Source organism: Pecten maximus, chromosome 1 (assembly GCF_902652985.1).
Source record: "Pecten maximus chromosome 1, xPecMax1.1, whole genome shotgun sequence".
Classification (NCBI taxonomy): domain Eukaryota; kingdom Metazoa; phylum Mollusca; class Bivalvia; order Pectinida; family Pectinidae; genus Pecten; species Pecten maximus.
Genome location: NC_047015.1, coordinates 26,938,885 through 26,966,703, shown reverse-complemented (window position 1 = coordinate 26,966,703; position 27,819 = coordinate 26,938,885). Strand labels below are relative to the sequence as shown.

Sequence of the window (27,819 nt, the reverse complement as noted above, 5' to 3'; positions counted from 1 at the left end):
GGAGTTTTCCGATCACCCCGGCTGTAAAGCTAGTGTAAGATCTATATAGTGGCACTTATCAGTTGTAAAATTTTGTCAATAGCCTCTCGCGACATGGTATTAAAGGCAGCGCGTAAGGGATTTTAGACGTAGCCTTCACTTCAAGAGGTTTAAGACCATACTTAGAGACCAGCACGAGACAGAATCGGGCTAAGTGAATTAAACCTGTCTTTTTAAGTAGTGTTTAAAAAGTTAAATCCGGAATGACTTGGGTTTAAATTAGTATGAAATTAGTGAAATAAATATTTAGGGCAAAGTTTGACTCTCTTGACTACTAATTACGGCGTGTTTACCTGTACGAGGCTACCTCCGCTACTCTCTGGTAGTAAAGGCCACCACATTTACAACAGGCCATATGATAACAACGACAATTGTGTATGTCAAAAGCAAGGGGAGAAAATTACAAGTAATAATTTGACCATTTATGCATTCTTAAAATCCCACTGCTGCCACCAAAGTAATGACGGACAACCCTGCAGGATAGGCGTAAATCACTGGCGTGCCGCGCAGGCTCCTTGACATCTGGGGGCGGGGCTTAGCTGGGAGTTATTGACGACTCCTGTCCACGCTGAACCACCCAATCGTACTCCACAGAGTCCTCTGTTTACTACACTTCACATGTGGATGGCCCGCCTGCCACTATACAAGTGGAAATTAGCAGTTTTTGTGCATTCATTGGAAATTCTTTTACCTGTCATACACAGGTGCTCGCGTTCATAAGGCACTCGATATATAGTATACACACATATCTTACAACTGGCGGATTTATACTGTGTAATTACAGCGGTGGATTATACGTACACACATGTAATAATGGAGGTTATACTTGAATGAAATACAGTAATTAGCATCTTACTACCGTGAGAAACACAATAATTAGAACCTCACTGCAGTGAAAATTACACCACGATTGGGATTTATTTCAACAGGCATCTTTATCAATTCTAGAGTGTAATAAACATCGAAAATGTGTCGGGAGAATGAGCACTTTCTCTCTTACACGTTGTCTTTACCATCAAGATGACGACTCGGCATGAAAGATTTTGAAATGCATCTTAAAGTTTGAAATGCTATGGTGAAATAATTTGACCAAGAACCACACTGAGTTGAACTACATAAGGAATTTAGTGGTACGTCGTAAAACAAACGGCATATTTGAGCGAACTTGTGTTGGATTTATGAGCTGAAAAGTCATGTTTCCTACAGTAAATTTGACAGTTTGGTTAGCAGTACTAACATGTGTTGTGCTGTCGAGAGAGGCCTCGGAAGGACCCCAGAACGTCTTGTTGAACGAAGCCGTCAAGACATTACTGGGGTTCAAAGATGAACTCCCTAGGAACAAGCTTTCCTTCCCTTACGGGGTAGGTCAGGAGGCCCCTAAGTACATGCTGGACCTTTATGACAGGTTTCGAAATTCTCAAATATCAAAGGGTCATCTCTCAGGAAATACTGTCCGGAGTATCCACGCAGAAATAGGTACAGTATATTCTTATTTGATAAAATGTTTCAATCTTTCCTAGATATTTATAAATCATTTAGTGAACGCGTTCCAATGATTCGAACATAAATATAACAGACAGGATCAGCAACAACAGTTACATACCCGGGTAAATCTCAGAACATGCAGCCATATTAGTAGTTTGTAATGAAAACACAGTTCAGTATTAATATACCTGAAAATGCTTACATGTGAAAACCCCACGTAACAAACTCCAGCACGGCTAAGTGTCTGGGATAAATAAGCGAGATTTCACACCCAGATAAAACAAAGTATGCGTTAGGCCAACCCTCCAACATCATTAAGTTGGTTTTAATGACTAAGACCTCTGTGATATAGCCCATATATAATCGATGAATTTTACATTCAAAATGATCGATAGCATTATCAGGGTGTCCCGTGCTGGGATGGGGTCCCGTTTCGCACAACAAATGTAACAGCGTCCATGTGCTTCACTCCATAGGTTGATATTTAAATCCAATTAAGAAATCTTGAAAATAAAACATTAAACTGAAATAGGTTTAGAATTTCAAGTGTCACAGTATTACCTACTTGGTAATGACAGGCAAAGCGTAGAATGTGTATAATAAACTATCAAAATAAAAATATTGCCGTGCAAACAAAAAAGAAAATATCGAAAAAATATCTCTGTAGTAAAATAGGAAGAAAACAGCGTTATAAGGCAATATTAATCCAGTACAGGAAATGTTTAATCTCATATTAATCCGTCATCGTTACATCGGACGTTTAACGTCATGGTTGGTTAAAACATATCCTCATACCACGGCACGGAATGTTATACAGCAAAAAATAAGCCCAATAAAAATTATATAAATCTAGGTAATTATATACCAACGTGGTCCATTATTAAAACGACTGTCAGGTGTTTTATGGCGAGTTATAAAAGGATTTTGAATTTCATGCTCGCACATTACACCCGACTTAGATTTTATATGGCTATAATCAGAAATGTTTTACATTACTTTAACTAAACTCGTATCCAGATGGCTACAGAAACTGCTCTGTATCTTATGCAATTAGTACGTAAAATGTTTCTAGGATGATATATTTTATTATGTCAAGAACTTTTACAACATCAGAGTGAATACTGAACCAGGTATGCATCTTATTTAAATCAACAGCTGTGTAAAGTAAAGCTGCCAGATTTAGTCTAACTAGGGACAGATGAGATGGTGTTAGGGCTCGTCCGGGATACCAGCTTGTTTATGTCCAGATCCGGACGTCAGATAATGATGTCTCGCCAGACTGACCATCAGTGGTCAGTCTGTTTACTGATCAGTAAGTTAATTAAGGTTAAGTTTGGATTAATGAATTAAACAACAGTGATATTGTATATTACATCTCGAGTGACAGCTATATGTTGGTCCCAATGACGCCTTACATTACTAGTCTGAACCTGGTTTAATTATTAACAATGACATAGCACGTTTTCACATTTTGAAATCGGGCACCAAACATTTCTCTATAAATCAACGTTTTCAGGGTTTGTGTCGTGCGGAGTGTCAGTATATCTTTAGTTTTTCACGCGAATTTGCTTGTGTTAATTTGTGTTCAGTGAAGTTACCCAATGTCGACGTCCATTATGTAGTTGTCGCTTGTCAACGGGACCGGATAGTTCGGCTGCTTCACTTATTTTAAAAACAACATAAAAGACATTGTCGCCTACATACAGCCTGTCAAATGGTAGATTTTAAAAGATAAAGTTATCACAATTTAATTCGTCCAGTGCGTATTGAGAAGTCAAAACACTCACTGAAATACATTCGTAATGTACTACGGCGCTTTAAATAGTTCCGATTTTAAATATTGTATTTTATAACCGATGAATAATCAATACATCTATAAATAATGTCTGTTAATTTTCTAGATGGCGATTTTTTTGGAAATTATTTTGAAATTTCTCTTGAAAATATATTTTTAAAATATGATATTCAGCGCTAAAAAGCCCTGCAAGGTTTGCTTTTGTATTTTCTTGCTTATAACGTACCAGTAAATTATATTTCTGTATAAAATGTTAGTACTCGGATAAGTTTATAGTGTTAGCACGGTATATAGTAACACCACATTTTCTGATATTGGCAAGTTCCACACATTAAAATTCCGATTATTTTGGTTAGTTACATCAATGTATTTGCGTCCACACCAGAAAGAACGGTATCATAATGTACAACTGCATTTATTTTTATCTCTTGAGATTTAATCAGCGTTCAAATTCACCAAAATAACATTTATTTTAAAAGCGTCAATTTTAAATGTTTATGATAAAGTGGTGTAATGAGTTTTAAAAGAGGTCAATTTTGACACGTGATGATAAAAATGACGATAACTGCCTATAATATGTATTTATGTTAAAGGTTATAAACCTCAGGAATCAACGGATTGCCGAGTCTTATAACCGTACCTATCTATACAATTACATTCTAAATCACGCGGTTTGGAAACGAAGAAGACGAAATCAACTTTTTGGGCGCCTGATATAATAACCGTGTTTAAAAACGCTAATACACGGGATGACAGCGATCTGTAGGGTATTACGAACTGATGAGCTGAATAATTAGCCATATCAACCAATGAAATATCAGTCTTAAGATATTAAATGACTGTTATGTACTGAGGGTTATTCATACAAATATAATTACTTAAATCACCGAGTGGACAACTTGTCCCATTTTCCACGAGTAAGCTAATCTTTCAAATTCATGTCAAGATTAATTTAACTCATACACAGGCAAGACATGCGATTTTTAGTCTGTGGTAAAATGCGATTGTTTGTTGTTTATTGGCAATGTTGACACCGTTATAACTGCCGAGGCTCCGTAGATATCAACATACAATAGCTATTATTTTAAAGGTTAAAATCATTTGTCTCTTTTCAAAGTTAAACGTAGAACAAATCTGTTTAAGACGGCTAGGGGGTTTGTACGCGCTACCCGGCGACGTAGTGGAGACTTGAATAGATACGACCCGTCTAACTAGAGGTGGTGTTAGTAGTACGAGGAGGGAGGCACCTTGCTGCCCGAGTCGCGACAGTACTTACAGGATATCTTATCTCATCAATCGTAAAAACTTTTAAACTGGAATTAACTAGACCTGGTCATATACTTGCCTATATAGCGACTGCCACGCTGGTTAGATGGACAAACCTATTTTGATTTGGAATGTTTGTATCCATATTTTAATGTGTAATAACAACACACATGTTATTCCGATTGTCTCTGTTTATGTGAAGGCGATACATGTTTTATTAAACAGTACCACCGACACTTTTTCATTTTGGGGAAGAGGATTTGTTCCGGTGTGTAAACTACTCTTCTAAATCGAGCGCCATGACATGAATGTATTTACTACCCAACCACTATAAAATTACCATATTTATGACACGGGACTACGCGAAGAGACTTTGGTGGGAGATGAGGAGAGGTAGGAGAGTAATCCTTTCGAGGCGCCTTGTCGAAAGTGGCCTCTTACCACCATTCCATTTCGCCGAAATGTTTGGCGCCAAATCTTCACAGCCCATGTATCTTGCGTGTTTACTCCGTTATTTAGACCCTGAAAGGCATCTCTGTATGTCAACAACCTCGCTAAATATCCTTCAGGAGAGGACCAAGGATGAGGAATACCGAATGGCATGGCTATTTATTTCTCTTCTTAACTTACAACCTTGTAAAAATGCACGATAGAATCATGTGGATTTTAACACATTATAAAATATCCATACCAAAATAAACGTGGCCCTTTAGAGCCTGGAGTAGGGCGAGGCCAATGGCTATGTTCGTAGGGGTCAATCGGTACATTTTCAATTGTTTTGTTGTTAAAAGGCAAACGCGTTTGAAAATGAAAACCAAGTGATGCGGTGTAAAGGAACCCCGTTGATTTTTTCATGAACCGATTTAACAAGTTTTATTGGTATGGTATTTTTTTGGTGGTGGAGGATAGGGAAGGATTAACGCGAAACTCCCTAACACATGCGATTTTCTATGTATGTTATCGCCTCCGATACGTCATACTTTTTATAGATTAGTATATAGCGTAAGAGAACCTTTCATACACAACCCAACATAATATTGATGGTGACAAATTGGCATTGATCTGACCATGCTGTCCCTTCAACACCTTTGTCCAGTCCAGGGCTGGACTGGGACATTGACAATAGTCAATTCCATCCAACAAAGGCTGGGTATATTGTGTCATATCCCCGACAAGCTGGCTACAGAGATGTGACAATTGGTAAACAATTACCGAGTATTTAGTACATTATTAACGGCCGTCCTCTAATCTGTGTAATCGATAAACTAGTAACGTGGTGACCATGCCCTCCAGGTATGATGTCACAGCTGCGACAGGACAAATTACGTATAAATTAATTGAATTAGTCTTGTCGTCAGACAAGCCCTAAACGATCTGATGTTAAGATACCCCTCGGCTCAGTAATACTAGTACTAGGACCTTCCGACTGCTTATTGGAGCCCTTCGGGACTTAAAACATCCAGTAACCATACATTTGAGAATCCCTGCAGGTTTTAACTAGACACTACAACCAGAAGCTGTCCCCTTTAGCATGGGAACGAAAACACTGACTAATAAAGTCTTTTTCTGCAGGCTGTTTATTTTGTCTAAATAATTTTATTACTGTGAAGAAGAAAAGACGGATCTCTGATGGTATTTCTCGTTTGAAGGGGTAGAAATCCCTATTGGCAGTGACTATTTCCTGGTCGGGGAAACACAAGTAGTGGAAAATTGTAAACAGCTATCCTTCATTCCTGGTCAATTAAGGCTAAATTAGTTTAACCCGTATCTATACGCATATCTATGAAATGAAAGAGGCAGTCCGCCACCCATTATGAAGGATTCTTAGGCCGACGGAATTCAAGGGATCCGTATTTAATTTCGATGTATGTACATGTTCCGTATGTGAATCAGAAGGACATATTGATATATACATGTATATGAATAGATTTTGAGAGAGGCTGACTTTGTAGAATTTGGACTGTCGGTACTGCATGTGTTCAAGCCAGTATCAGCTGATCTTGCAATTTTTACAATGAAGAAAACTTTATCAATCAAAGTTCACTCGGGTTACACACTACACATATCAACCCTCGGTTTCTTTACAAAGAGCCTTCAATAAAATAAGACATCGAATTGTTTGGCAATCAAACAATGACAGCGTCACGTGATTGTGGTCGTATATAACTTTGTCATTACGTTATCAGACTATCGGGCCAGTGGGGACCGAGCCGTACGACAGATCATTTACAACAAATTGTTTGTTAATGATATACATTGTTTTGTGTATCGTGATCTGTATGATTCACGGAGTGACTACTCCCCGTTCTAGTAAATGAAAACTTTTACAATATTTTCTGTCTTCTTTATTTATTTATAAAATCACGATAATTTTCTGGAAAAAATATATATCTTATGACGTATGCGTCAAATTTTGCGTAAAACATACGACGGCTTTAACCGGATATATACACTACATGTATTTGTTTTGTAAGATATATACAACGATTTTCACCGGAAGTATACCTCATTTGCTTTGTATGTTATATACAACGGTTTTCACCGGAAGCATAAAACTTGTCTCCCGGAAATGTATACATTTACATTTTACATGTAAGAACACCCTCCGGAAATTACACATCATACATTAATAGGTCTATGTAACTTCACTATTAAACCAAATACTCAAGACTAAACAGATGTCTGCAATTGTTGAAAAAGGTGCCAGTGAAAGAAGTTTCTTCAAATTCAAACACCAATACTGTAAGAGAACAATGATGGCCGTGTGTGCTGATTAGGACAGTCCTGGTACGTGATAAAGTCGAGTCGACATAGCCAATTTGATACCAATACATGTCAGTAGAGCATGGCGTCGCCTCTTCATCACACTGGTAAAAGTATGGCGGCATTATGAGAGGATGACTCTACACAACCCCCTAACTCATTACCCCCATCAATGACAATCATCAATGTTGAATCTCCGCCATTATGTGATGGCGACTCCTATATAGACAGTGTATATATTAAGGTCTGGGTCGGAATATTGCAGTATTGTTATCCTGACAATTATGCACGATTTATTAGTGAGAAAAAAATTCAATAAATGTGAGAACGATTCTACAACAAACACATCTAACAATAAGTGGGATTTCGATGTTTTAATTCTAATAAGAAATAAATTGAAATATGAAATATCAACATAGTGTTTATGATTGATCGAAGCTGACAAAGCCCAGTTATTCGGGCTCCGGGCAGACGACATGATTACACCCCAGTCTGGACCATATATTAAGCATAGTTTGTCTTCCTTTGTAGCTTACCTCTTGAGGAGAATTATGCTAGTTTGGCTGGAGACAGCAAGTCTTCATACACCACACCGGCAACGGCACACTGATTTTGATGTACAATACAACATGGCGGATAGTCAATTGAAAAATCAAAGCCCAGCAGTGTTCTATAAACATTGCATTCGGTACTCCCTCCCTGTAAACTGCTCAACTTTTAGCGATCTCGGACCAGCCCCATTCTTCCCCAGCTATGATCAGAAATATATAATTACTAGAGATGGATAATTTCAATATGTAATAAATCATTCAATTAAGACAAGCGCGCTTTAAAGGGGGGGATTAAGTACACGTTATTCCTGTACAGATGTATTTATTGCATATGTATAGAGAAGTATAAAGCAGCATTAAATACAGGTTCTTGCTTGCCTCTCTTCAGATAGCTTTTATCACATGTATATTGGTATGAACTGTAACCTTGTTTTTTAGTTAGAGATATTTATCGTCAGATAATATTTGTATGAGAATTTACGAATGAAAGCAGTCATCTTCATAGCAATCGGTTTTATAATGTTTATCACAGGTATCGTATAATCATAAACCTAGATTATTATTGACAACCATCTACTTACTAAATACCTAGGATAACCCCCACACACAACTTTCGAGAGTCCATAAATCTTTCCTACAGGGAAATTAAGCGTCAGTATTGAAACCAGTTTCAATGTGTCAGCTAGTCTCTCTAAAAAATGGCGGTGGACGAATTTTCCCAGAATCCTCGATTGTGGTCATGTCATTGTATTAGGAGAAATGTTGATGCCGCCTGATAGATGATATCTGTATTCACAGACCTTAGCGGTTTTCCCCTTCCCGGTCTACATTCCATGCGTTGATCCGTTCTGTCGAGGAAGGGAGGAGAGGGTTCGCCACATGATAAGATGGCGTTACTTCTATCCTTGGCAATACGAGAATGGGGTAACGATCTCGCGTGACGTCTGTGGCGCCCCCTCACGACAGTTTAACCCTCCGCTATCTATCTTAATTTGTATCACTATTTTAGTCCATCGGGAATGCTTTCAGATTTTTAAGTAGATTTGGTTTGATGTTACAAGTTTCGCACCAATTTGGCTATCTATACTGTTTTGTTGATGGACCGTAAAGTACGGTTTGTAATACTAAAATTGTCATGTGCAGTTGTGGAAAACATCTATAAAATAACACACTAAACTTCTTATTGATTGTCCTGTGAATTAAATGTATTTTATAGTGAATTTGTTATTAGAAGTGAAATGTAAATGCAAACTTTATCTATTTTACAACAATCTACACATGTATCAACTTACATCAATCACCTTTGTGACCCGGATGCGCTAGAGATCTTACCGATATATTCTAATTTAAGTACTATATCGGATATTGATATCTATGTATAATAGCAATATTACAGAATGTTAATAAATGTTATTAACATATACATCTTGTGACTTTGGAATCAACAGGTGAGCAACAGTGGTAATTTTCCTGGCATGTGGTTCCCATTTAATTTTCTCCAACTTAAGGATACCCTTTAACTCTACGGTACAGCCTACTTAATAGATTTGCAATGAAATGAGATGTGAGTGACCTAATTTCCACAATTAGAGCAAAGATAGAAGTTTGTAAGGATAGACCTTGGCCTCAAACTCTACCAGCCCTAATGACTAATATTTTCAATTCATTACAGAATACCAGTAACGCTATCTAGAGTGCTTCCAACGTTATACGCGACCACAACGTGGGAATTTTAAAATAATTGGCGAAGTAAGCGAACTAAAACACATCACAGGAGCATTTTAACATAGATCATTTACCATCGGCCCAATACATACATATGCATACAATATTGAGTTTCATGATAAGAAAAAAAGTTTGATACATAGGACAGGTACCTACAGGTGAAAATACCACTCACCGTCAATGTTTTACACGGTTCTCTATAAGTACAAGTAGGCATGACAAAGATATAAAACGGTGGGTTATATTGAAATGAAACCTAGTTTAGTTCTAAACTCATATAGTCTCTTCTGGGTCAAAGACGTCTATCAGAACGACCTGGAAACAAGAACATAATCTCGCGAGTTTTTTTATTAGGAATTGATTGCTGAAATATACCATGCAAGTTGTTAGCATGTGTTTATGTAACGATATAGACTGGTTATCGAATGGTTTATGTAACACTGGAAATATCTACGTCAGGGCACAGCTAACAGGTGCTAGGTCGGTCATCCTAATCCTTGTCAACTTAAAAATTAAATGTAATGTCTTTGTATGTTTTAGATAAAATTGGAATAAGCTGAGAAAAAGAACATAGTCATAACTTGAAACCCTCTGATTTTTTTGAAATACGTGACTAGATCTATATTTATCTTAACATAGAAAACACATTGCTGCAAATATATAGGTGGTGAGGTAAGGCTGATGGTGCTTGTTTGAGTGATACCACAAAGGGAGATAACCTGTTTTGGGCGTGGTGTACTGTCCAAGATTGTCTGTCTGCTTTTACTCCATAATTGTAATCTCAATCAAAGAGCATGCCGAGGATTTATGGAGGGCACAGCGATATATCTGTGATATGGCGTAAACCGTGAGTTCGATGTCAATACTCCGGGAATGTACACTTGAATTAAATGGTACTCGACCTGTTCCGTCATACAACAAGTATCAAGTAAAAGGTGGAGACTCTCTCAGCTTGATCAGACTGATAATTACGTCCTAGAATGCTCATGAACAAAACTATTCTAATATAACGAGGTCGATTCCTCAAGTTTTAGTCCATCCACATGCTGGCAATATTTGTTATCACTGTAGAAAAATAAAAGAAACAAACTTTCTCGGCAATTAAATGAAAAGCAATTTTCTAGCCCAGATGTTATCGCGTGGTCGGACCGTAAAGTCTGCTTTATTAGAGCCAAGGTGATCGCACGTTACAAGTAATCAGCGGTGGTACGTTTGTTTACTGGCGATTTAGCTAATCTCGGCCTGTGATCCGTATCTGTGTAATACATTCTGATGTAGCGGCAGGGTAACTACACAACACTATGAATGACAGACATCTCTGTCTACATAATGACCCATAGATATCCCTTTTAGAAAGTATCATAACAGTTTTATAGTTAAGTACTTAATCACTCCGCTTGGTGGTCAAGCCATGTCAATGTCGGCGCCAGTGACGAACGGCCAATGACCACTCTGCTCTGTTGTCAATGGTCAAGTAGAGCTGGAGGACATTTGAAAAACTCTTGCATGTTTATAAATTATTAGCCTTGCTCGGATAACCTAGAATTTCATAAGATTCGCTGATATTTATGCATGTACACACTGATTATGTTACGTCATAATATTGTTACCGAGACAATACTAGTCCGAAGATGGCCACAAGGTTTGAAACGTTAGTCCCGATCGACTCTACAGCCGTTTTGTTTCTCTGTATCTGTACAATAAACCTGACTTTGTTGTCACTAATGGTCGAGGTAACAGGCATAGCATACAGTTCCATGGCTCGCGTAGATATTGAAAGTCTAAAAAGACAACGCAACGTCGTTGTGCGATTGCATAACTGTATGAAATATTGGAGGGTTCGAAAAACATAATTATAAAACCCACTATAAGTTTAAATAAGTAACCTTGTGGCTTTTCTCTACTCCATTATACACTTGTAACAACCTTATGGAGTAAACACCGTTTACAACTTTACAGAATTATACTGAGTAAACATTGAGGTCGTAAATAAATTGTAAAGGAAGTGGCCGAGGATTGTAGATAAAGGCGGTCTGTTGTAGTTAGACCCTACATCAATGGCAGCCCTGGTGCCCCGATGTCCGGACCTCTGTAGCAGGAGTGTGAACGCCATTGAGCAGTGGAAGCTTCTACTGTGCACCATAGAATCGTTATTACCGTACAGACCTACCAATAAACTCCCGGTAATTACTAGCTCTCCATACAACAAAGTTAAAGTAGGTACACACAAGCATAATTGTCCACAGGGTTTTTGGGATTAGTGACCGACTTCCGGATGAACAGGTGAACGGAAGGAATTGTATACCAGCGTCAGAATAAAACGGTCTGAAATTAGCGTGTGTGTTCTAACCACAAAACTATTTCGCGATTATTAAAATTCGATTTCAAAATTCAAAGCTTTGAACTTCGTATTGTGCAAGGTTTGAGGACTGTAAAAGACTGCACACAATCAATCATCGATCGCGTTTATATGTCTTACTATTTTATACTGAACCCTATGTTAATACATGGTTATTTATATTCCAGGGCTGGTTAACACCAGCTTTGTTACAGTGTGGCCTCGTCCTACCTCTGTTGTGAGTACGACAGATCGTTAATACAACCACACAGGTATATCGCTTGTACCTTGATGACATGCATATCTTAATTTAGGGGCTTGATGTCTTTCTCGTGTTAAATCAAAGTTAAAGGTCGTATACAAGTACCCGTAAAATGACGGGAAACACGCCTAAATCTTATCCCTGACTCCCAAACCTTACCTCTGACGGCCAGCATGGAGCGCCGAGGGTAATACGAAGTTTGCGTGCCGAGGGAGTCGCTTAGAGGCTCGGATGAACACACGAGAGGACTGAGGTGCAGCTATGTGTTGCTCTATACAGAGGCAGTGACCCCGAAATAGGTAGCTACCAATACGCTACCCCAACACTGTTATTATAGGGTACTAAACGACTTTCAACATGACATCGGAACCCCGATAAGGTAACCAGGGCGGGTTGAAATGTGAAGAGAGCGATGGGTTTTTTTTGTGGAAGAGACGTCGTTAAGGCATGGTGGTCTTTGTCGCAGTCACCATTGTTTTGAGCTGATATTGTATAATTTTTTTTTTCATGACGTCATTTTTTCTGACGCTTAATTACATTTCCCATCACATGGGATCATCAAAATGAAATCAAATATGTACTGCAGAAAAACAAACAACAACTGGAATCCACATTACATACCGGGCTTGACAAAACGTTAAAGGGACCAATTTTATTTGTAATTACAATTTAGCTGTTTGTTTTGTACAATCTGCAGCACTAACCATTTCCGTAAGGGAAACACATATTGCCTTTGTTATGGTTAACCTTGTGTTCAAAGTAATATTTTGGAACTCCATAATGAAAATGACATTACAACTCCGCATTTCATGGAGGCACCCAGTAGTTTTTATCAAGTGTATAAACATGTTCCGTTCGTCTACATTAAGAACAAAACGAACCGTTAAGAATAAGTATGAGTTAATGTGTAGTAGAGGAAAGCCAAATCACAAACATAGATTGAAAAATATTCATATTACAGAGATTTCGAGAAACTGCTGTTTTAAGATATAAATGTTTGAATAATGTGCTTAATCGGATGGGATGAGGTGAGTGTATGTCGCCAGTAAAAATCTACAGGAAATAACCTTCTGACGTTATGTATGTTAATGTATGTAATGGTCATAGAATCAAATATGGAGATCAGAATAGAGTAAACGGCAGAATTATATATCATACCGGGGCACAACAAGGACAGTATAGTAGTAAGTTACCAAATCTAAACACTTGTTGATGAGCAGGACAGGTAAACCAGGTGTGCTAGAGGGTGTGTTCGTATGTTAACCATGTATGTATATTCATGTTGACGACACACAAATGTAAAATGTCGCTTAGTTTATTACCGAAACACCTGCTAACTGGAAAGAGAGCCTAATCAAACTGCGCGACTGCGGGTCACAGTACAGTGGAGATCTATCAAAACTATCCGATATTATAAGGAGGACCTGTTTACACGCGAAACATTATCATTATTTGGGACAGTTAGGCCATAACTTGATTCATGGATGACTATTATTTATGGAAAGTTGGCCTCTACTAACTGCTACCTCAAGTCATTATAACCGTTTGTAGCGATGTAAGGACGTGGGACCTTGTATTATACTCTGAACACCCCACTGATTGGTGTGACACAGGCTTTCTATGTAAGACATGGATGTGTTTTTACCATACTTCTTATCTTTGTGTCGTAAATCGACCTCAGGGTTGTCATATATAAGTTACAATTAATAATACAGTTATAAAGATAGACATTGTGATATTATCTCGTTGCATATGAAAGAAATGCACTCTACAAACGACATAAGGGCCGCCCGCCGAACACTTAATATCCTCTCTATATATAAACCCCTATGTACACTTTTCAATCATTTCCTTGTTTTATAATACATCAAATGAAATACTTGGAATATCTACTCCTAATTCTGATCTAAGTAATAAATTACCATACCGGATCACAGACGCTGTAGTTCGTAGGTTAGAAATGACATATTAACATATATATGGACAAAACTGATTTTAAATGTGTATAATTCATTTGTCATATTAAGCAGAGTTCATCATTAACTTCACACACATATGTTTATATATATAACAAGGTCATTATATGATTTTTTCCTACGATTTATGTGGATACACGAATTTAAATGTAACACTTGATATGGCAAAGCAGATTTTCTCCGTTTCAACTGGTTGATCAAAAGTAGATTGAAGTAGCGAAACTGATAACAATTGTCACGGGGCTAGAATGTTTGGTATTTCTGATAACTTATTTAATTGCATGAATTATCTGTATACTTTACTTAAGTGAAACTACATTTTTATATGGGTAATAAAGATAGAAATGTAACTGATTTTATTTGTTGTCTTTGACAGCTGAGGTGAATGGCGAGGAGATGTTTGTATTCAACCTTACCTCCATCATACCCTCTGAAAGGTTACTCAGTGCAGAAATTCACCTCTACAAGAGGAAGATGAAGAAAGCAAGGCGACGGCGTCGAGACTTGGAATTACTAATGTACGAAATCGCACCACACTACATGACTGAAAATGGAAAAATTACTATGAGGGCAGAAAGTTTTGGATGGCAGTGGTATGATGTCACGGACGCTGCTCTTAGTTGCCTGGCAGCGCGGAGAGATACGCCACATTTGTTTGCATTGAAGTTTCAAGTTGAAAAACACAACGGTAAAGTCAGAGATGTGGCCCTAAAAAAATTCATTCGACATCATTCCATGCCATTTCTTATAATTTATTCAAATGATACTCAAAATAACGAATTGGAACCATTGGAAAATTTAGCGGAAAAAATGCATCAAGAGAAGAAAGAGGATAGTGACTTTGTAAGTAGTAATACTGACAGCTTTGTTGAATATTCTCTCAGTTTTGCAAACGGCAAATTCAATAGTGAAATTGATTCTAATGATCATTCACAAGATCAAACATCCAAAAGTGTACAGAGACGTCAAAAACGCTCAATTTATGATAATGAAATTCCAGAAACCCCAAAAGAATATGAAAACTTTCACAGGAAGTTCAATATTCCTCAAACACATCCGGACATTTTACAGTCAAGACGAGAAAGTCGACATAAAATTTCAGACTCTCGTTTGATTCCATATCCTGATGAAGATAGGCGGAAAAATAGAAAGAATAGTCGCAAAAACAGGAAAAATAGAAGGAAAAATAGGAGAAGAAAGAATAAGAACGCAAATCTTCTATTTCCAAAAGAGTGGGATAGATTTCGGGGGACCGGAACAGAGGAGAACAAAAATAGTAACATATGCAGCAAGAGGCAGCTTATTCTTGACTTCGCAGATATCGGCTGGGAGGACAAAATCATCGCACCAAAGTCATTCGAAGCTCACTATTGTGCGGGGTCATGTCCATTCCCACTAACAAAGGTAAATATGTTTGAATGTTAAATTCATCGGAGAAATTTTCATTATGTTCCAGAAAAAGAAACCACTTGCTTAACTGAAAACAAGCTGATTGATGGTTTATTAAGGAATACTGCTGTTTAATGAGTGGCTGAAGTATCAACTAAAGGGAATGCTCGATTACTATTGGGTGTGTGTTGCTTGTTGTAGTTACCAATTAAATAGAAAACAAACCTTAAATTGTTAGGTCATCATGGTCGTCTATTAGATCGTAATGCTTTTTAGGGAAATTGTTCATGAGTTGTCAATGATCTTAGGTCGTAAGCAGACTAGAAAATGAACTGTTGAGTATGTTGAGAGAAGTTTAGACGGGGAAAGGTCAGATTGACGAGGCCATACAGATGGCTAGCGGAGTTCATATCATCACCCTCCCTCTTATTTCTGTCGGCTCCCTCATCTTGTCCGTAACACTGTAGGAACTACTGTCCAACATTCCACAGCACGTGTTGTCTTGACAAACAAGAACCAAGGCACGTGTCAGAAAAGTTCACTAACGAACGTGCGTTGGCTAGCATTCCGACCTGGGTCCTGGCGAACGACACGTACTTCCCCACTACACTAGGTCAGCTTTTTGTGTCTTTGATGGCTCCGTTTTCTAATTCCTTTTGTTTCATTCAGGCATTCCATCAATCGTTTCTGCTGGTTGTCGAATCAAAGTGATACTTGCCCTTGTAACATCGCAGATGTGCTTTTAGCATGTTTTACTTATGTTCTAGATATATTGCACATTCACTTTATAATAAATCCCTTCCAGATAACACAGCCAATACAGGCATCAGATAGCAGAGACGTGTATAACATGCCTACACGAGAACACGTTCGTGTGTTTGACGTATTTGAGGGCACGGTCTTGCCTATCTCATTGATAACGTAAGATTCGTGATGTGTTGTAGAACCTTGAATAAACAACCCGGACATAATTGTCTTATTCCACTATATACTTTCCAAACTGTTTTGTAACAAAACCTAGAGGCTGGTGATAGTGAGGTTTACTGATGGGCGGATTACACAAATTTACTGATTACCAACACATGGTGACAATGTTTTACACTGTAGTGTAGGCATATATAACCCGGTTATATGCTGCCCGCGTATCATTACTCTGTTATCTCCCAAATATCTAGGAGGGATAAAAGAGCTGTGTGACATACACTCAGATCTTATCGTTAGAAAATGGATCTAAATATGATAGTCGTATGTCTGTAATTAGAAATGCATACATGGTATTTATTTGTAAGGACGTCACGTTGAACGGTTCATCCTGGCTCGATTTCCATTCAAAGTAATCCTCGCAATGTTTTAACTTCATACGGCGTTACGGTTTTACAAAACAAATGTCATTGATAATTGGTTAAACCTATCCTACAAGTTATAGCTTGACCAATTCGATAACTTGACAGGTTGAACATGTCGCCAAATTGCTGCTCTCCTGATGGGACATTTAGTCGCTGTCGCCTGAAGTATGTTCTTGTATCTAGTTTCACGCCATTCAAAACCGCTGACAGCTCGGCCTAGACAAGATAAAGGGTGGCACGCACAGCGAATTACCGCCCAACATTGATCAGAGTTAGGATTTCGGAAGCCCAGAAATAAACTCTACAATTATTTGACAATTCAACTCCCCCCCCCCCCCCCCCCCCCCCCCCCCCCGATATATAATATCATAATTGATGACATCGAAACTTGACATGTCTTAAATACAGTGTTATGCAACTGTCGTCTGCCGTCGCACGCGCCAATCATGAGGAAATGTGTATTTCCGCTTTAACTTCAAATTTCTGTTCAGTTGATCAAAAATCGTGTTCATCCATCATAGTACCGCTCTCATGTTTAATTCACTAGTAAAATAATAAAACGTTCTATCATTTTCTGTAATTATATTGTTGTTCATATGAATACGAATCGGCCATTAAGTGTGTTGATTTATTGCCTTATAGGTAATCGAAAATTGGGTCTCTTAATTGTTTGTATCACAATGCAATATATTCTAGTTAATATATAATGTCAACAGTTATTGTTTCACTTTTCGTTTTCCTACGATCACAAGACCATTATTTGATCATGGCGGTAGCTATATAAGATTACCTGTCCAAAGCCGTGAAATGTAAAATGTCCGAACCGAACTAGTTAATATATGGTACCGTTACGAATCGTTCTGACGAAACGTTTACGTAGATGAATTGTGCGGTACCTAGACTGGATAGGTTGCTAAGAAAGTAGATGAATTGGGCAATGTATATTTCATGGTACAGTGTCTTGGATAGATCATGCGTTAGAATTGGTTGTAACTATGTTAAAATCTGTTGTGCGTTGGTTTTAGTAGGGCCTGGGCTTCCCATCAATTTATATCGCTTTCAATTATCGGCGTTATTGATGTTCCAAGACGAGCTCTCCCAATCTACCTCCTGTCAGAGGGATGATAACAACTATATATCTGCAAGGCCATTATGAGATTTTTCTCATTCGCCAAATACCGATATATCTAGCGAATGCCCAACACACATTTGGTCAGCATAGTTTATAGTCAATAGTCCTTTCTGTTCCGGCCATCATTATTGTAGGTGTCGGGGATATGCTCAACGTGAGATTACAAATTAAACCCCCGAGTAATGGAATGAAGACCATTGGTCTGTACTGTAACTACAAACTCTATATGTCAATAAAACTATTCTGTTAGTTAGAAGAATGAATTGTCTCGCCCCAGACCTATCTTAGTAGGTTAGTATTCGCTGCTGATAAATGAATATATTATTACTTCTCAAGAATGTATCGATGAGAGTTAGTATTGAACCATATTTTCATTATTTTGGTTTCAATCAATAGAAACCTTGAACGCAACCAAAGTTCGCTGGAGTTTGATAATTTAATCATACTATCCAGAGGTCGGGTTGTCTAGTCCTCTAATATAAATGTCCAAAAGCTGTGTCTTCGTGACCGTAACTGACCACGGGGACCGTGACGGGATGCTGTCAGACACCTGCCCGAGGTGTAGGCGCGGGTCCACACGATTACATATCTGACAGGGAGGTTCTATAATGGATATTAATACGACGCTTTGACTGCCGCGCATTAATTTACTTAATTTGCTATTTAAAGGACGTTCTATTGAATTGATGGTCAAAAATTCCCTTACATGGGATATAAAATAACATTAAAACTCATTTCAAATGACCTTTTTTGATGATAGAGGTGGTTTTCTAAACACAGGTGCAAAATTATACTAATGTATTCTCATATTAGTTATATAGCTCATTATTCGTTTTATATGGTGATGTTGACGTATACCATACATAAAATACACACAAATAGGTATCACTAGTTATACTGTAGTAGTATATTGAGTTGTAACTAAATTTGATTTCCTTTTATCAATAATCGACTTACTAGATAAGCATCCATAATATGTGACGTGTAGATGTAAGGCGGGTGTGTCAAGGTGAATTATGTTATACATTAAATGTATTAGATTACGGATAGGTATTTGGGATGAGAGTCCTGGATCGAAGCTAGCTAAGCTATCTAGTATTCACTTCCGATAAGATATTTTAAAATATCGCGTTGTGGTAGTTGGCTTTTTCTAGGTGCTGTGATTTGAATTTGCTTATTATAACTTTAATCCACAATGTACTGTTTTTTAACTGAAATTTGAATCAAAGGCTTAAGGTGTTACTTCCATACGTGATTCAGGCTATGAATTGAGACTTTCTTGAAATCTTGAATTATTTACTAAAATTCGTTTAAACCTACCCTGGAGAGCCAGATTTCGAGTATTATACGGAGTTAAGGCATTTAATCCTACAACCACTCGTCCGATGAATAAACAAACCACAGTTTAATAGCTTGTTGTGCTATCAGAGTCGACGTCACAAAAACACGTGTATGGTTCAATAGAGCCACAACCAGTATTCGGCTATTTGCATGTTTAGGGTGGAGATCTTAGATGACTCCTCTGTGATGACCGATATATATTGGTACGATATGGAGACATGAAGTACATTTGTTAACCACAAATTGATTTTTGTAAATTTTAATCATCTCCTCATATGTCTAATTAGTCGTGATAAGGGTCGCCAATAATGGCATCAGAGACGCATATGATCACTAACTAATTTCCTTTCTGACACAACCTTGGCAAGCTATACTAACCTACGTACCGACACACCTTCAGTCCATATGCCTACGCCCAAATATTAATGATTATTCGTATCAATAATATAATTAACATCTATCGTATATTAATTAATCAAACGGAATTCAGGTCGGATAGATTTAATATTGGGACAATAGATGTTGGAAATGACAGGTTATTTCGTTACATTTGGATATAGTCTTGATGTCTACGATACTGTACTTATAACGTGTAGGTAACCCTATGCCTAGATATCATGTTTGGGGCATTGTTGTAGAGATCATGTATTCTAGACATCTGTCGCTGTACTGTCTACGAGGGTATATACCCACCTTATCTTACCTTAGCTCCGACGAATACAGTGTCAGGACTCCTTTAATTGAACACGTGCGAATTGATTTTAATTCCTATGGAAACGGGAGAGAATAATTCGCGCTAAAAATCACAGAAAGAAACAATTACAGCATCATCGTTAAGTTTATGAGCAGCGAAGCTCCGTTTGACCGAGTCAGTAAAGAGCAGAGCCACGCTCAAGAACAACATAATTGTAACTATATAGATGTGTAAACTGTAAGATGTTTTAACAAATTGTAGAATAGAAAAAGTATCAATCAATGAAATAGTAAAATTTTACAAGGTGGATTTTCCCTATGGAGACCATCCCTCCCCCCTTTTTTTAAACGAAAAGTTGATATATCATATATACATATCATTTTTATGCTTAAACATTAATACTATTGTTTCGTGGCTGGTTCGAACCGCGGACATTAGTGTCGTTTATCTATAGATGTGATTGGTTTGACTTTTCCATGTAGTTGAGCTCACATCCTAAGTAAAAAGGATCATCGTCATTTTGATTTGAGGATACCAATTAATTATGATGTGATCATAAAGATGTCAACAGATACAAGGCTATATTAGAGTAAGATAGTAAAATACAATAATCTACTGAAGTGTCCATACGTCGTCATCTCGGATTAGGTGTCAGCGAATTGGTAACGATGTCAACATTCCAGACACCAAGGGAAAAACTGAATGAATCAAGTGATTTATGTAAGCTCTGTGACTTTAACAGTACCAGGGCTGCACACGTAACTTTATACACAAGCGAGATCAGAGGCCGGATAAATATTCTAAATCAGCGCAAATTTGTTTGCTATCAGAAAACTACAAAAACACTCGAATTCTCTGTGATAGTAATCTAAAATGTTTACAAAGGTTTTCATTAAGCAGCACGGGTAAACATCGGGGTAGGTTGTCGTGGGGAGGCCGCGCGCGCTATCACCGTACAGCAAACTGTCGCCAGTAAATTAGCTAGGTCAACCAGCTTTGTTTGAAGTCGTGAACCTAACTCACGGACACACGGATCTCTACCAATAGTGGACCAGATCGAACATAAATAATAAAGTAAATACTCTGTACATTTTTACAAATGTATAGTAACTTAACTATAACAGATTTGCTAAAGATGTATAGAGATACATAGAGTGTAATGTTTATGGACGGTTATTTTCAGAACAGGTTATTTAAAATCATTGTATGTTTCTTGTATCATGTTGACCACAGAAAAAAATATTTTAAGTGCCTTTCATCTAGAAAATATCAAAGTCATGGTTGGTTGATCTTCCACTTCACGGTAGTGAACACTAATAACATAAACCTTACAGCAGAGTGAAGGGACCATACAAAATCTATACGCCATTACAATCAACAAGGGTCAGTGTTGTTAGAGGACAGGGACAACTTTCACTTGTGCACTCTCCTTCATACCCTAGTTCAATGGAAGCCTGGGGTTCGGACCCTATGACACCAACCAAAACATAAACATATCTAGCAGCGTGAATACACTACAAGGAAGTGGGAGACATTAGCTAGATTACAACACATCGTCCTCTACCAAAAACCCAGCCATTTATGTATTCACATTTCTAATATTTATGATATTCACGAACATAGGTAATTTACATTATAATTCTGCCCAGTAATTTACCAAATGCATTTTAATTAAGATGCTTACAATAGCCCATGGAGAAACGCTTTGTTAAAAGTACTTTTTAATGTTCATTCAATACTTTGCTTAATTTTGAATCGTCCACCAGTTAAATTGTCAAGGTATCTTTCACACAGAAATTTTTCGCTTTTGAGTTTTGAATCTTTCTTCAAATGTAATATCATATATAAACTACAATACTTCGATTCTATGATGGACTTCGTTGTGTGTAATAGAATTTGATATTTGCACGAACTGAAACACACACAAAAAAGGTTTACATTTTGAAAGATCTTCAAAAGATTAATATGAATCGATAATAATTACTATTGACCTTTTGAAACCAGATATCACTGTACACGATGTAGATGTATGCCGTGTATACTTTAAAAGTGAGATGATTGAACACTGTACAGTAAGTTTTGTAGGGGTAACAATTATATATCGTGACTGTAAATTGATGCTTAGATATTATAGTAATATATCCAAGGTAAAAAACTCCACATCGCTCACAATACAGTCGTACAATACCATATAATATATTTGTTGTTATTATTGCTCAAACACGTGTTCAAGCTTTTATGTATGCTTTTTTTCTTCAGTTAAAAAGTTCATGCAAATTAGATTCAATAAGTCGCAGTTTTCAGAAGATGTCAAATATAATTCTATTTTGTTCACTTCCTCGGGCTATGCAACCCCCATATTCTTTTAGAAAATTACTTAAGAAAAGTGACACACAATCGTAATTGGTTATGAGAATATTTTGCTAACTATGCATTTGACAAATCGTGCCGTTCCCCCGAGTATGTATGTTCACAGGTTCTACTCCAGTACAATAGTATTAAAGGATTTTCAGGGTGGTATCGGGTATGGCGCCTGAGCCCTCCTATAGCGCTGGGTTGGTGTGGTTGTCCTTTCCGTCGCCTAGTCCATATGAATGGGAGTGGACAGGGCACACGATTTCAACTAATAAGCAAGTACACAAGAGAAGGGGAAGTGCGACACAAAATGGCACTTAGTTTCGAATTAGAAATGTTAGTCCAAATCTCGTACGGTGCTATTATGTCGGTGAGGTTGCCTGTTAGCTTGTCAATGTCATGAAGTATAAAGGACATACCTCCGATTTAACATTGCTGAATTTTATTGTGTATAAAAACACACATGTCGTATGATTTAAGCGGTATAAAACGCTACTCAAAGTCAACCAATTTCACCTAACCACCCGTACGTGTGAAACAATTGGCATTTCGTTGGTTGGTCAACATTTGATAAAGCGATGGTCTACACGGTTCATTCAAGTTCGGAGGGAGATAATTCCTTCCCATGTGCCATTCTAACATGATAGGTAATCATTCGAACTTCCTGTCGACCCTGTCCCCACTACTCCCCCTAAACCTGCACTACATTCAAACGCACGCGTGCACCCGATTAACTCAAACAAACTTGTTTTGATGCGGTTAAATGTAGAAAAATTGATTTTATGAATATGTAAAGTTGTTATGAGTCAGATGGATTAGAGACTCTTTTTTGGTATGCCCGCTGTAATTGGTATCACCAAAAGACCTCTCTGATACACGCAGGGTAATTATGTCTAACTCGAAACATATTGCTAGATAGTATGACCGTGTCTCTATATTTAACGAGGGTTTGATAGTCTCAAACAGCGCACGTGTCGTGTGTATATGACCAAGAGACAAAGGAATCACTCTTGATTTTTTTTTCGGATTCGCTTTTTGAATGTGAATTGCATGAGCGTATAATTTGTTTTATTCCCGAAAGAAATAAGCTCGCCAGGTTGTCGGTGTTCGTGTATTGTTTAATACTGAGTGAAGATCTGATAACTTTCATGTAATCTAGTTTTAACAGAATTAAGCATCTTGATATCAAATTGCAATTTACTATATTTATAAACATATGTGCAATTAAGTTCTCTTCCGTTGTATAACAAGCAAAGTGAACCAGGCCAATTTCTGTAGTGTTACCGTATCAGTAAAGTACGAGTAGATTGTGAAGTATTTCATTGAAATTTAAAATGGTTCAACTGTTTATATCATTACAGAAGCTGAGACCATCCAATCACGCGACCATTCAGAGTATGGTTCACGCAATAGGTATACACACAGATGTGCCCGCACCGTGTTGTGTTCCCGAGTCTCTCTCCTCCATCACACTCCTCTTCTTCGACAGCAACAGGAACGTCGTGCTCAAAAACTACCCCAGTATGTCAGTCAAGGCGTGTGGGTGCAGATAAGCAGGGACGCAGTTCGAATCCATCAACGTCATCGACGTAACGAGAGCAGCTACGAGAGATCGTGCAAAAATTCGAAACATAGTGCGAATGCATGGAATTTGGTGATGAATCGGTCTATTATAATAGAATCGCAGTAGGACCGACGGTTAACAGAGCAAACAGAGGTCACCGAGGATGCCGTTGAAAATGGCTTGTTAAGGAACACAATTTGCAATTGTGAATAATTTACAACCAACCATTTTTACTTTGAAAGGAATGACATGTCTTTATAACCTAATGTTCTGTGCAGAACTTCAGGCAGTGACATCGAAAGTCCAATGAGTTTATACCTTGTGTACTGTTATACGAAGAGATCACAATAATTACAATTTCGTTTCATAGGTTGCGTTGTCTAATTCTGACTTGGATCAGTAATCATCGGGAATGGCGATGTGCAGTGTATTCTGCTGACACGCAATTCTATTGAAAATGCACACCAGAAACAACAGTTGCGGATATTTATGTCGTGTTGGTACTAACCGACATAAGATAACGTCAGTGTTTGCCGTGAACTTTGGCTGTGAAAATAGCGCAGGGCGCTTTGTAGTACAATTAGCTATAGACAATTTATTAATGATTGACTTTTATAATTGTCGTCAGTTATGAACTTGTGACATTTTAACTGTCCCTTGAAAAGACAATGGCGAATATCTGAGCCTTGACCCGGACTCATACCCTTCACATTTCCTTTAACAACTTCAGAAAACTGTGTCATCTACCTCATTAAAGCGTCACTGTGTTGTGTTAGTGATGACGTCATTGATACGTTTACGTTTGTGTTGCCATGTCAACTGTACGAGGACAAATACTTTTAATTAAAACTAATAACAAAGACTTGATTGTAAATACAAGGAAAATGGTCAGTGTAAATCTTAGATTCATAATTGCATAACTCATGGTCATTCATTGCATATCAAGAATGACATCAAATATTACTTCCAAATTATATTTATATATTTTTTCCAGAAAGCCAAATCGCTTCAATATTTGTATACATGTAGATATTAATTAGTAAACGACATCGTGAGCCTTTATCATTATGTATAGTTCATAATACATCATCAATAGACAATGAATGTGAAGTCTATGATAATACCAATCATCAACGTATGACATAATTAGGCATTGTTGTTACCTGCGATATATTTGTTAGTATCGTAAGTGAAGAAATAGTTTATATATATATATGTATATTTATATATACAAACATCTACATGTCTCATAAGGGTATTTAAGCTGTTCAAACTTCAACCGGACGATTAAACAGTACTTATGTACCTTTGAGTCTCGCTACATGAACCCTTCATGTCGCAATACCCTTTCTCTCTTCATAGAATATAATACATGTAAGCCGAACGATTTCACGTCATTGTCGGTCAACATATTATACATACAACTAATTGATTTCATATATCTAGTACTTGTTATTTAACTTCGGAAAATCTGCATTTAACGAGTATTTTATAAGTCAGTTCTGTGTGTGCGTGAAAGGGTGTGCTGGAATGTGCGTGCACGCGCGTGCTTGTGTTGTTTATTCGTTGTTTTAGCTCCGGTCGACAGTGCTATTATTTAACGTGTTGGAGATAATGAGCCCATTGTAGTACAACTTCCAATCCTTGTCATGAGTCCGTTTTATAAACCATTGTCCTGTATCATTTGTACTAATTGTTGTCGTGAGCCCTTTGTACAAATCATTGTCCTGAGCACTTTGTACAAATCATTGTCCTGAGCCCTTTGTACAACTCCATTTGACTTTATTTATTGTACATAGACATAGTCAGTATAATGTAGAGAACATCAGTTTATCATCATTGTCATTTTTAAACTTCCATCATCTCATATGTCATTTGAAATTCGTTGTCATTTAAATATCGGAATAATTTTGTAAAATAAATTACAAAAAACTCTTATTATTATTCGTTGTTTTCTTTATTTACGTCATATTAATTACGCCATTAATTACTTTTAAGAATAATTCATAATGTGCCCAGTGGATGTAGATGTTTTCCTGTGTAGATGTTAAATTTATGAAGTCCATTGCCTTCAAGACATTTAAGTTCATGTACTGCATATTGAATTTACATTCATCTAAATATCCGAAATTTCAGACGAATTGATTTAAGAGGACAACATAACTTGAATCGTACACAAACACATTTGGAGTCTTGGAGTCGGAAGTAGCAATCCTGTCATCAGAATATATCCGTACCGAAAACAATGTTATTATTATGTACAATATAACCGGAAATAGGTACCACTTACTCATATGCAATAAACCTGGAACCAGAAGTACTTTCCCCTTCATCATGACACATGTGCTTGATTCTTTAGTCATAATAAAAAATATCCATGTTTGAGGCCTGGGTTGGATTGTAATGTAAACATCAGCATGTTGTGCTGTTTAATGGCAATTTACATTCACTGAAGATATCGCTTCTTCAATCGATTTGGCAATAAACTAAAAGATATGCTATCCGCTATTTACCTCACGTGTAAACAAAACCGAAACGGTTTATGGTCATTATCTATGGCAAACAAAGGACATCCGCAACAAACAATTTTCTACATATAATTAATTATTTACTTTTCCATGGATATGTAACGACTTCCTCATTTTTCCCTGTTCCATTTTAAGCTACCTGTTTTTATGCAAAACATTCATGGCTTCATCGAAAAACAAGGATGAAAAATAATCAGGTTTCATACCAATGGTATCAAAAATGAAAAACAAGACACTACGATTATTACAAGCAAAATTAAAACAAACAGGATAACGAAAGACTTCGCGAGGACGAGTTTCAACTGTAAGTACTATGTCTTGGACGCCAGTTTGTGAGGACGAGATGTGTTTCAACTGTATGTAATACGTTTTGGACGCCAGTATGTGCTTATATAAAATAAATACTAGTATGTTGATGCTGCATTCTGTCTTTCCTGTAACCATAATGGTTATCACAATGTCACATCAAAATTAACGACAAAGTAAGTCAGAAAGTATACTACAGAAAAGGCACCATTCAACGGACATATGAAGGAGTCGACAAAAACACTTCTATTTTACTGGAGATGACCAATTTTCTTTGGCAAATTTGGAAAAAATTCGGAAACATATCTAGACATTTATGCATTACAGTGAATGATACAACACACGATATTCTATAGGGACTTTTGTTATTCATGGCAATAGGAATGTCGCGGACGACACTGAATCAAATACCTCTAGTCTTGATTTATCTAATTAAGTTCGACCAAGCAATAATGTAGCCAATCTGGCAATAACGAAATGTAATATACGGTGTCGTGTTGTTGTGTTTATCGCACTGTTCGACCTCACCAGCTGTGGTTGTTTGTTCAATCCCTCCTAGACTCGGGTGTTAATAGGAAACTGTAGGACCAGTCTAAAATTACAGGCGGCATTTACCGAGGGACATCCGTCATGTTTTATTCGTAATTACTGATAACGTATTGATTAGCTTACCTTACACATAGCCAATCGTTCCCTCAGAGACAGATGACGTATAGGTTATTTAATGGTGACATTCATTCTTCTGGACGTGACGTGAAATAGAAAGATTGATATATGTGCATTTATTTTTATATTTAATCTTTGATATTAAATGGTATTTAAATTGAAAACATTTTATAGAAATCAAAACAATCACGAATATTACGTAAATAACAATATTTGGAACATTAAAAAGATAAGTTGAGTGACACTCATCTGTTTTTCCTGATTGATAGTTACTCATTAGTAAGACGTTATTGTCATT

General features: G+C 37.3%; 1 protein-coding gene across 1 annotated transcript; it reads left to right on the top strand.

Moving 5' to 3' along the window:
* The first annotated feature begins 648 nt into the window (after positions 1–648).
* LOC117329088 (bone morphogenetic protein 3-like) lies at positions 649–25,959 on the top strand. Its single transcript, XM_033886807.1, has 3 exons — positions 649–1,515; positions 14,577–15,604; positions 23,819–25,959. The coding sequence occupies exons 1-3, from the start codon at positions 1,233–1,235 to the stop codon at positions 24,008–24,010; spliced, it is 1,503 nt and encodes a 500-aa protein (XP_033742698.1). The 5' UTR covers positions 649–1,232; the 3' UTR covers positions 24,011–25,959.
* The last annotated feature ends 1,860 nt before the right edge of the window (positions 25,960–27,819 follow it).